Consider the following 12,258-nt stretch of genomic DNA (forward strand, 5'->3'; position numbering starts at 1 on the left):
ATGTAAGCTAAACATTGATGGGTTCTCTTGGACATTGCCTCCCTGAAGAGTTAGGAAATTTTAAAATACTGCTATATGGCAAATGAAAAGGTAGGTAAAATAATTTTGCTCATTTTCAGTATAGTTTTATCAGAAACTCCTTTAATAAAACCTATATATTTTGTAACATTTTGCAATAGTGACAAGTAGCTATTTTATCTCACTTTATTTTGTTTCAAAATAAATATTCTAAACAGAGACTTCATTCCCTGTTTATTAAAGTAGGGAAGCCACTAAGTGCAGGCGTCTGTTGCCAGTTACACTCTGTATTGTTAGACTCTAAGTTACATTCTCTCCATAGGTTCGTCAGATTCCACGTAAAGTTGAAGAGGAAACAAAATATATTGAGTTGATGATTGTAAATGATCATCTAATGGTAAGACTGACACATTTCAACATCTTACAATTAGCATCAAATTGTCTTAATTTATCCAGAGAGCATAACAATAAAAACACTATAAGGCTGGAATAAATTCATTATGTTCTTAATAGAAGAAATTATGGTTTCATTAACCATTGATGAAGCTGGTTTTGAATTTTCGCAAGTTAATTTCACCAAGAATGCAACTAGACCTGAGGATCAGAAAGAAGGGTCAGAAATTAAAAAATGTCAGTGTGACTTAAGCTGATGATTTTCTTTCTGGCTTTCCTGAGCATTTCTCTTAGTTATAGGCACTCAGCAATCCATAGTGCAGTTATTTCAATTGTACAGCAGCTGGTGAGAATGGGGAGATTAACAGTGACCAGATTTTTTTTAAATGTCCCAATTAATGTAGAGAAAATGATTTTGTTAAACTTTTATACTTTCTCTGGGAGAATACAGTGGGGTTTTTAACATAGTGGACGACACATAATAACAATGTGTTGAAGAAAAGCCAGACTCATTCAAATGAGAAAAACCACAGATTTATGTCAGTGAAGATGATTTATTAAGCATTTAATGAAGGAAATATCAAAGGAAATGGCAAATTCTTCATCACTTGCAGTTTTCAAAGGTAGCTTCAAACACAATGGATTTCCTCTCGATGTAACTGGATGAAGTTCAGCCTGGCACTGCTCATCCAGCTGGTGACATTAGATGTTTTTATGGTCCCTTATGGCCTTAAAATCAAAATATTTCTATAGATCTTGTCTACTTCTTCTGTAATTTGCAGCCATTCTCTCATGTAATACCTGAATTAGCAAAAATAGACGTGAGAGCGTACAAGTGTAGAAAAAGTGTGCCTTTGTCCTTAGACAGTGTACTCCACCAGCTCAGTCTGGGGAACACAGGAATAAATTCTTGGATTAAAATTAATCATTTTGGATGAAAATTCCTTAAATAAGTGTAACTGTGCTTGATTCTAAAGAGCTGAAGCCACAACATTTCCTTTGGGATCCTCCTCTCTGTTCAGGCAGATTTTCTTCAAGGACAATGTTTCCTAATTTTGTCTAGTCACAGCAAGAGTCAGTCCAATTAGGAGTTTATTCTCTGAGGTGAGTGAGAGTGATCAAAGAAGCCAAATAATTTCCTCCTGTGAGAAGGAAATATCATTTGCTGTTGGTTTAACTTCCTTGTTTTTGGTGGTTTCCCCCCCATTTCTGCTTGAAAGGATGCCCATCCTATGCCCTAGCTGTGGAAAACTTCTTGCCCACTAAAAGATCCTAACTTCCAGAAAATATGGACAATTTTCACTCCAAAATCAAGCATCATGGGGCGCAAGGGGGCAAAACATTTCTGAAAATCTTGTACACTTTCTCCTAAATTCTTCTGTGATACCTGTGACTTTCATGCCCATGATGCTCATTCATAACTGTTTGGTTTTTTTCTGCAAATAGGAGCACCTGGACAGCTGTTTTTAGTGCCATTTTTATAACACTGCCTTACAAATTTCAGTAAAGGTCTGAAATTGAAGTCTGATCACTGAAGTGGTTTGAACCAGTTACTGTGGCTGTATAGAGTGTGCAACTATACAAGAGGAAAACCAGAAAACACCTTAAGAGAGAAAACTGCAACAAAAGGGAGTCTGATAGATTAAAACACAGATGCAGGCACTTCTGGGATAACATACCTTAAGGAGTCTCAGCTATGGAAATTTTTGTTGCTAATTTCTTCAATGGCATTTGTGATTAATTTTAAAATGGGCAACAATAATGATAATGAAGAGAGTAACAGAATGTTACTGTTCTTATATAATTTTCCAGTAAAGATTCTAGCATACTTTCTAAAGAAGAAATTACACAACAGCTGTTGTAAAGTATATCAGTAATGTGCATTTCTGAGCAATTTTTTACTATTGGTTATGAACATTACACTCAGCACAAGAGACAAAACCTTGTGCAAGGGCTTTATTGTTGATATAATTGCTTTTTACTTCATGGTGGTTTGGAAATGGACCTTGTTTTTCTGAATCTGAATCTGTTACTCTCTGTGCTTTTTTCACAGTGTAAAAAGCACCGCTTGTCAGTCGGCCATACCAACAGTTATGCTAAATCAGTTGTGAACATGGCTGATCTGGTAAGTATCACTCAGCTAAAAGTTCTTTTACGTGTGAGACGAGTATAAGATTCTCCTGATGATAGATGCAGGAGTTTTCAATTCATGGTGTAACAATAATAATGTATGTGAAGATTGCAAATTTTCATCTAGAACCACAATCATTCACCTCTAGGGGCTTTGTCTAACATAAAGCATGAGAGGGGTTTTATTTTGTGACTTTAAACATTTAAGTATCCTGCTGGATTGGTCCCTTGAGTCTGAGTTGTAAAGAGCACCTTAGATATGACAATTTCTAGTGCAGGATCCCTGTTTTGACAAATTTAAACCCAAAAGATAATCTGAAATTCTAATGCATTAAAATTTCTCCAGAAGAAGTGCACTTGAATAAATGAGTTAGAATAGGGACATACAGGTGATCTATGTGGATTATCTTAATATGATAAATCAGACAAGCTGCTGGCTCTTGCACCTCACCACAGCAAAGTATTAGAAAAAGAAAAGTATTCCTAGAAGAAGAAAATGCTTGAAAGTATTTGGTGTGGAGTGTTAGTGCAGCATTGAAAGGATGTCCCTTTTTTTGTGATTCAGCCAGCAGGAGTTGAAATACTCCTGTAGACATATATAGCAGAGAAAAATTATGCCTTTATGGATCATTATTCTGCATAAGAGGGCCCTTGTGTATCATGGGGTGAGCTGGCTGTTATAAAAGACCCATTACATTCAAATCTTTGAACTATTTTGAATGTAGTAATTTTTCAAAAATCACATTTTTCTTGTATGTACCTCTGCCTGTGTAGGCTAAGAGAAGCCTAAGAGAACAGATTAAAAAATTAAGCCAAAAATTTTGGTTTTACCTGATTTATATGTTTGTTGGTTTTAAGGGAGATAAAATCACCTACAAGAATGCAAAGTGTGCTAGAGTAAGCTAAATATTTAGTTGTGTAAAAATGGAAGCTGTTAAAAAAAGGGGTAAACCTCATCTTTGTTCTATTTGACATAATATATTTGTTCATTCTGTTAATGTACTAGATATATAAAGAACAACTTAACACCAGGATAGTATTGGTTGCCATGGAAACCTGGGCTACTGATAACAAGTTCACCATATCTGAAAACCCCTTGGTGACTCTACGTGAGTTTATGAAATATAGGAGGGATTTTATCAGAGAGAAAAGTGACGCAGTTCACCTTTTTTCGTACGTAACCTTGTGTGATGTTATATTACTGGGGTTTTTTCTTTCCTTGGGGGTTGTTTCTCACAAATGGCTGATGCATCTCCTTCCTGTTGTGTGTGTAATCCAAAATAATTCAGAAAATAAAGTTTCAGATGGGGAGGTGGGAGAAAAATTAATTCACAAACTGCCTGCCAGTGCAACCAGAGGCTTGACTCTTATTTTAGTTTTAACATACTAAGCCTGAGCTGCATGTGCTGTAATCCTTTGTTATTCTGTGCAACCACCTACTCCACAAGTGCAGCTTTCTGAAGAGTCATGCATGGTTCCACCTCAGAGGTTGACTTCTTCAGCCCTAGAGCACGGATTATTTAAAGCAGAACATTGGTTTTGGAACCAATGAGGTTTTCTGCTGAAGTGTACTCATGGCCTGTTTTACTTTGTTGAATGACCTGCATGCTGCAGGATTACTGAAGTGTTTCAGATCCTCAAAACAGTTTGTTCTCCCAAGACATTTGAGCTATAAGAATACTAAACTGAGAAGAATGCTTTTTTCTCAAAGTATCTTAATTGTTTTGAAAATAAGATTGATATAATAAAATATATGTACAAAAATACAGGAGAGATATGTGGCTGAGATTTTTGATCCACACACACATGCCAGATGAATATCTCTGTTGGAGTCCTTTTTTCTCTCTGCTGACTGTTTTAGGAGCCTGTAATAATAAACTTAACCTAAACACCTCGCTTCACATGACTTCAGTAGGGTTCCAGGATACCCAAGCCTGATATCCACCCTCAGAGTTTTTGCATGTACCTAATTAGCGCCACTTATTTCTGCCTTGAAGAAAGCTAGTAAGATCTGCAAAATGGTGCTTGCAGATTTTGGTTTCTCTGTCTCAGATCTTCATCTCTTAAATGGGAATCAGGTTTTCTCATATCCTTTTTGTAATTTCTCTGCTGACATTGTAAAGTCTTTGAGGGGTTCTTGTGAACGTGTGTGTATTGACTAGAACAAAAGACAGCCTGATTTGGCCTGTGGCTGGGACTCGGGATACCACTGTAATGCTAATTCCAGTGCTATCCATAGCACCACCACCAGTGGTTATTGTGGTATTGCATTCGTAGATTGTTTAGAAACAGCAGTTTCTGCAATTGTGTCTGTGAGTGAAACACAGCTAAGTTGGGAGGTGGGAGTAGCTGTGTGATGGTACAGTGATTACAAATGAGCTTCCACAGTTAGCCCACTGTGACCCTTCTTGATAGTTTTCTCCTCTCACCTGAGAGAAACAATTTGCCGGATGATCAGTACTCTCAGGTGGAGCAGAGTAAATTTTGTCTCCAGTAACTGGCAGTCATTCATGCTGATGTGGTCAGCACCAAAGAGGTGATTAGATTTAGGCTCAGAGTGTGACTTCTTGGATGAGGTTGGCTGTAGTTCCAGGGAGTTTTCACCTACCTCTGCATCTTCTGCTAATGCTTCTCCCCTTGAGTTTTACCTGCTGAGTTTTCACATCAGCACTGCCCAATTAGAGACATGACATTTCACTAGTCCCGTGCACTGGGGGCATGGTGGCCTCTCCTGAACTCTGCCTGAAACACGTGCCACCAGAAAGCACTCACTGCAGTAGAAAGTCAAGGAACAAGAGGCTGGGCAGATCCAGGTGGTTTGGCAAAATAGTCCCCTTCTTCTTATATTAGGTAGTCTGAAAAGGAGGAGGGAAGACGGTATAAGTTTTCTGGAGATAACCTGTCATGTGAGCTTTGTGAGTGGTTATCTGTTTTTCCCATTAGTTTTTGCATAATTTGCAGTGTAGTGGTGGCATCCAGCATTTGCAAATGCCATTTGGAAATCACAAGGGGGATACTGGAATAGGCAGGTGCAAAACTCGTGGACTGAGCAGGGTAAACTTCTTTTTCTTTTTGTTTTTGTCAAAGGGGGAGTCGATTTCAGAGCAGTCGAAGTGGTGTAGCCCACACTGGTGGAATCTGCTCCTTGCTTAAAGGCGGAGGTGTGAATGAGGTAGGTGGGCATACTGGTATGAACAAAAACTGATGGAAATTTATCTGCCGGGAATTTATTAGTGCAGACATGTTCCTCAAAATATTTTGCTTTTTTTGCTGATGTAGACTCTTACTGCAGCTCTATAGAAGGGACGCTTCAATGAAGGGTGATGAGTGAATAAAGTCAATACACTTCAAATACACTTTTAAGCAAATTCTGCAATATTCTGTCATTCATATTTCTAGCCACAGTGCCAAGAGAGAAACAGACTTTCTCTTACTTAGCTTGTCTATAAGCCAGTGTTTAATTTTCATCTAGCTACCCTGCAGTAAGAATTCTAATACTGTGCATCTGATTTTGCATTTTTTTGCCTTGATATGAAAAAAGCTTCACTTGAATCAGAGATACCTGTGTGTTACTGATTACTTTTCCCACCTTGCTTGTTTCTTTCAGTTTGGAAAGCCGGACTTAATGGCAGTTACCCTGGCGCAGACCTTGGCCCAAAATATTGGCATTTTCTCAGACAGAAGAAAACTTCTAAGTGGTAATTTTATTTGCTTTTTCACTCTGTCTCAAGAGAAAAATCTTAAAAACTGGAGGATCTTATCAGTGTCTTTCTGATATATACTTTTTCCTTCCATTTCTCACAATATTGAAATATTTTTATTTCTTGCAGTAACATGAGAAGGGTCTGACATACTAACTTTTCTTTACTTGAATGCTCTAGTATACCCCTGCTTGTAATTCCTGATAGGACTGGTGTCACCATTTCATCCAAAATAGGCCATAAAGGTGCCTGCCACTCCCATTCATTTCAGGGAGACTGGTGTCCCACCCACAGACCAAATTGCTGCCATCTTATGACACAAGGGTGGGAATATACATTATTAGATCAGGGTATAATGAGGAGCCTCCTCAGTACTGTTATATAGAACAGTTCAAACAATTCAACCTATTATCTGTTTACCTTGGTTGATTTCCTCTTATAGATTACCCAAATCCCCTGTTTCTCCTGTAGATTACCCAAATATCGAGTATTTGCTACCCTACTGCTGCCATTTCTCTGCTGTAACCTTGGTATTCAGCTCCTTAGTTATCCCTGTTTACCTGCAATGCTTTGAGCTCCACCATTGTGCCCACAACAAGCAGTTTGCCTTCCTGCTTCCATGTTATATGCAGTTCCAGCCTGATAAGATTAAAATAAAAATACAGTCATGAAACACTTAAGATAATTAACTGGAGTGTGGACTTACTGCATTGGGTGTGCTTATGTGGCCTACATTTAAAAATATAAATTACTCTATTGATTATTGGATTTTTTTTTCAGGCATTGTAAAGACAATATATAATGCAGAGAGACAGCTGCATTTAAAGGGGTTTCGTGCAAATTATGCAATACCATTTTAAAAAATACTCAGAAATGTAGAACTGATGCTCTATCCTACAGGCATGTTCAGTATTCATTTTTCAGCCACATATTCTTGAGTGGAGGTAGGGGCAGGATAAAAGTGAAAACTATAATAGTGGTGACTGCCTTTCTTAATGACTGAGAAGGGCAGGACACTGTTTTGGTAGGGAGAGAGGAGAATGCATTTGATAGAGCTTTGTTTCCTCTCTAATTGTACTTTTAAAGTGGAAGCAATAAACTGATGTTCACGTGTACAGTAAAAGAAATTATGGAACGTGCAAGTGGAAAACATTTCTACTGAGATTAAAGCAAGACACAGCTTTGAGAGAGGAGGATTGAGACCAGAGCAAAGCGATCCCAGCTGGCAGGGCAGAAGGGAGTTTCATGGGGAAGGGAGGCAGGCAGGGAAGGGAGGGAGAGCAGAGGAAGAAGCTGATAGTTCCTGCTGTACTACCTTGTGTTTTTCATTGATCATTCCATGCTTTTTTTTGGTCTGAAATATTTTTTGGGATTTTCCAAGGAAAGATTTTCAAAATCACATTGCTATAGTCAAAGAAGAGAACTAAAAAAAAAAAATTAGAAAAGTAGAATTATTCTTTTTTATTAATTCTGAAAATTTTGGAAATAAGTATCATCACACAGGAGATGAGAAAGCTGACTCATGATTTGCAAGTGCAGAGGGCTAACACTGCAGTTTCCTTTCAGAGAAGGAAAGAAAATCAGGACATATTTTCAAAGCTCAGGATTGCACAGAATCACGTAGAGTTTTAAAAAATTTTGGCAAGGTGTACTGATACGCTTAAACTAAGGTATGCAATAAACCAGCAAATTATTCTTTCCGGTTTGTTTGGAAATATGAAATGGAATTGAGTACAGTGAGCTTTTTATGATAAGAATTGTATTACTTTGGACTCACAAGACTCAAGATGTAACTTTTTATTTTATCTTTTGTTTTTGTCAGGTGAATGTAAGTGTGAGGACATGTGGTCTGGATGCATAATGGGAGATATGGGGTAAGACATTTCGCTGGAGAAAAGTAATGTTTTTCATACAGTGACATAAAGTAAAAGTGTGAAAAGTTTTCTCTTTTGTGGTTCATCAGAATATTTTTGATGACTCAGTTTTCAGAAAGTAAAGTATTAAGTACATCCCATACAGAGACACCTTCAAAGAAATGTGGGAATGAGTTAATGAGAAGGGCATGTGAGAGTTTTTGGCGAATGCTGATTTAACTTGGAAAGCACAAGGCTCAACAGCCAAGTCAGGTCATTGCAGAGAAGCAGAAGCAGGCATAGCTTATTTTCTCATGCAAGATTGCTATTGAGTTGTAGAAACAATGACATACCCTAATTCTTGAAATCCTGTAATCGAATTTCTGAGGCATGCCTCATTTTCAGTGTTTTTGTTGGAATCTGTCATCTATCTCTATCATTTTTTATTGCACAGTTTGTGTGATATTGTTAGAAAAACTGCCCCCATTGGAGGCTGAGTATGTTCATACCCATGTGTAGTGTCACTGGGGAGATTTGAACATAATGACTGGTGAATAAGCAAATTTTTGCTGGTGGATGAAATTTGATGCTTTCTGAAGTATATTCAGACATTAACACTTTTTATTACAGGTCTGTCTTTTATCATGCATATGAATTGCATTTTAGTCTAGTTTTAGATATGAATTACATTGTATTCTAGTTTGAGATACAGACAGGGCTCAGATTTTAATTAATTCCAAATGGATCCACAAATTTTCACAATAGTTTTGTGGTCAGAAAAATTTTGAGCAAAGAAGTATGACTCATTCAAGCCTCTTTAAAAGTGTGAATGTGTGCTCTTTTCACCTTAGAATACCTGAAAACACATCTGGTATGATTTTTCTGATTTTTGGGAAGTTAAAAGTCCAGTCTGAGAGGTGTTTTTGATTCTTATAAAAGTTATAGATTCCCATGTTAGGACCTTTAAATTCTTTGTCTGAAATTCAAACCTTTCACATAATTTGGTACCTGAAAAAGCCTTGCATTTACCTAGCTTATTGCTGAACTTCAGTGAAATCCACAGCCTCTGTAGTGTTTAGACCAAATTCATGAGCATTACAGATGGAAAAAGCCAATTATGTTCTGGAAGGTATCTCTCCCAGCAGTGCAGGGATAGCACTTTGGCTAATATTTTTATATCCAGTGGTGAGCTGATAGAAGAGGAAAGCCCTTGAGACTCCAAAATCTCCTTGAAGCATAAGTACTTTCATGACTATGGACCTGAATATAAAGATCACTGCAGTTGCCTTGGGAAAAGTCATTTCCCTGTGAAAAGGATCCATGCAAAGATTCTGTGCATCACATTGTTTTTAGGTGGGGCACAGGGCCTTGGGGACACTCTGTACTCAATTGAAATTTACTGAGTGGGACACATGACACAGAGGGAAGCTGAAATGTTAGGTGGTGTTTGCTAGAAGCATGTTTAAAATGGCATAACTCTATTATATAAAAAATTCTGTGAGCCAGGGGAACCATTTCCTCCTAGAGAGGAACAAACTATAAGCTGTCTTTTACTCCTGCAGTTTGTATGGGAGGAAATAAATGTATTTCTGAGATCAGGCCTGTTAGTGGAACAAGTCACGCTTGTGTGAACTACATGCTGGAATCAGATTTGTGCTGTTTGATGCCTAAAAACTTAGTGAAATATTCTAGACTTCTCACATTCCATGAACGTTGTGTTATTGTTGAAATTTCCTTATTATTTACTGGAAGGATTTTCAAATAGAAAGAAATAGAATAGTCAGATAGACTTAGAAACAGATAGTCACTCTGATTCTGAACAGCATTGTTTTCATTCTTTTTCTGAAGTATAACATTATATTTCTTCTGTTTCAAAAAAAGAAATTACAGTGTAAAAAGCACCAGAGAAAGTAATCCTTCTACCTTATTTTGTTAGGTACTATCTTCCAAGCAAATTCTCCGAGTGTGATATTGAAGAGTATCATGAATTTTTAAACAATGGAGGTGGGGCCTGCCTTTTCAATAAACCAACCAAAGTAAGCATTACATTAATGTTTAATATTATTTCTATTCTATTGCTAATTTTGATGAAATCAAGAAGAATGAAAATTATAATGTTGGAAAAAACCCCTTTAGTTTTGATAGTTCTGGTTCTCTCTATTCTGGTAACATATGGGTGTAAGTAGATTATTTTAGTTCATAGTAGTTTAGAAACTACTTTTAAATAAATTTCTAATAAAGTGGTTTCATGTCCAGTAGAGTATCAACAGCCTCTGATCAAGAATTATCCCTCACACAATTTATTCTGAATATTGTGAATGCAATACAATTTTGTATTTACAACAGGTCTGCAATGCAGGATTTGCAGCAGTGTTCCACTATATTACTGCTTCGTTTACTGAAGCAGGTGTTAAAATGTAAAGCAGGCAGGATAATTATTTTGACTCTTTTCTATATATAATTAATGTTAACCTGTATTTAATGGCTGTCTTTCAACAAGCAAAGGAAAAGAGGTTAAGGCAGAAAGACAGTCCAATGTGGAAAAAAGACTTATCTGGTAACTGAAGTGGTCACAGATGTAAAAGAGAAGAAAGTTCAATTCAGAAATGATGCATGTTCCTTCTCGTGAACGTGAGAAAAACTACATCTTCTGACAACCACAGAATTTCCATAAAACTTAAAGAAAGTAAAACATCAAATCTGGACAAGCTGAGCCTGCTTATCTCTTAAAAGTCTCTTTTGATGAAAGAGTATATTATTAAAAGTGGAGAGAAAACACTGTAATTCATTAATAAGATATAAAATTTCTTATTTAAAATGTACCTGAGTTTTAGAAGTTTGCTTTTTTCCATCCCATTAAAGGTGGAGAAATACTGGTGGATGTATTTACTTGCTGAGTGTATTGCTTATATCGTGTAATGTGTCTTACTTGGTTTTATTTTAGTGATTGTGTTCATTTACACATCTGTCAGTTGGAAAAAACCCCAATTACTCTCCTTTCAATTTAGTTTGGCAGCACTTTAGGTTTGGGTTTTTTTTGGAGGGCATGCAGAAATGTGAGTTAGATGTGGAGCCAGGGTGATTTAGCTCCTTTTATGCATTGTGGTTTGACTTGATTTAAAGGTTTTGTCAATGGATGTCTGTGTAATTAACAATGCTGTCAAAGATGTGTTTCCTAGCAAGGGTGGTGAGACACAAACTTGTTTTTGTTTTTCAAGCATTATGAGATAAAGGAAAGCTAGTGTGACAAGGTGCAGTGTTTGGCAGTGCTCCGCTCTTAGATCAGCTATAATCCCAAAAATTACATCAATGGCTGCTGGAGCAGGTTGAACATATGCTCTTTTCAAATGAATGGATGAATGATATGACTTTGGGGAAAAGTTATCCAATTTGCTTTTAATGTTTGGGTTTTTTCCTTCAGTTTCATTTTTAGCTGTCCCTATGCACTGCCGCAAATTGGCCCAATATTTCAAGGCAGAATTCTCTGCCACTGCTGTCTCTTTGTCTCTGTTGTGCAGCACACCGAGACATATTGAAGAAGTTAAGCTGTCTGGAAAAATACATAGGAAACAAGCAGTTTTAACAACTCTTTAATAATTCTAAAAGCTTGCATACATTTTATGTTACCTTCTACATATGCATTTCATGCTGCAGTCAAATTTCCATTTCAATGGGGATGTAATAATAACACATCAGCCTGTGCCAGGCTGTGGTTGGTGGCACAGTGAAGTTGGTGGGGTGATGCTCCATCCTGTGGGCTCCAGACAGAAAGGCAGCAGCCAGTGAGAAATGCTCTACACCACGTATGATGCTGTGCTTGTGCAGATGGCTCAGGAGCAGAGTGATTTTTGGAATGGTCCCAGTTTAATTGGAGAACTCGAGGGCTGAGCTGCAAAATTTTAGTCTGGTGACACACTTAAATGCCTTCTCATTTATGTAATAAAAGCTACTATTATGTTTTCTTATGTCCAAAGGAAAAAAAAAATTTGTTTTAGAAGAACTACCTTCAAAGGTTTTAGGAAGACAGAAAAAATTAAACTGGAAAGAACAGAATATCAATGTCCCTTAGAAGAGGTTATGGCATACAAATATAAAGATTTTGATCTTTTAAGTTACAGTCCACTGGGAGGGCTGAAAGGAAAGGGAGAAAGCCTCATCAGGAA

General features: G+C 37.2%; 1 protein-coding gene across 3 annotated transcripts in view; it reads left to right on the forward strand.

The window, feature by feature from the left end:
• Positions 1-12,258, forward strand: part of ADAM22 (ADAM metallopeptidase domain 22) — a 58,572-nt gene that overhangs the window by 9,720 nt on the left and 36,594 nt on the right. For all 3 annotated transcript variants that reach the window (XM_054273724.1, XM_054273722.1, XM_054273723.1), the window contains exons 5-11: positions 341-415; positions 2,465-2,536; positions 3,548-3,714; positions 5,629-5,713; positions 6,149-6,239; positions 8,065-8,116; positions 10,032-10,131. In XM_054273724.1, coding sequence (XP_054129699.1) covers positions 341-415; positions 2,465-2,536; positions 3,548-3,714; positions 5,629-5,713; positions 6,149-6,239; positions 8,065-8,116; positions 10,032-10,131 — 642 coding nt within the window. The remainder of the gene's footprint in view (positions 1-340; positions 416-2,464; positions 2,537-3,547; positions 3,715-5,628; positions 5,714-6,148; positions 6,240-8,064; positions 8,117-10,031; positions 10,132-12,258) is intronic.

The sequence above is a fragment of the Melozone crissalis genome, unplaced genomic scaffold, assembly GCF_028551555.1.
Source record: "Melozone crissalis strain CALT ecotype California unplaced genomic scaffold, PUWL_Pcris_2 ptg000016l_1, whole genome shotgun sequence".
In the NCBI taxonomy this organism is placed as follows: Eukaryota; Metazoa; Chordata; class Aves; order Passeriformes; family Passerellidae; genus Melozone; species Melozone crissalis.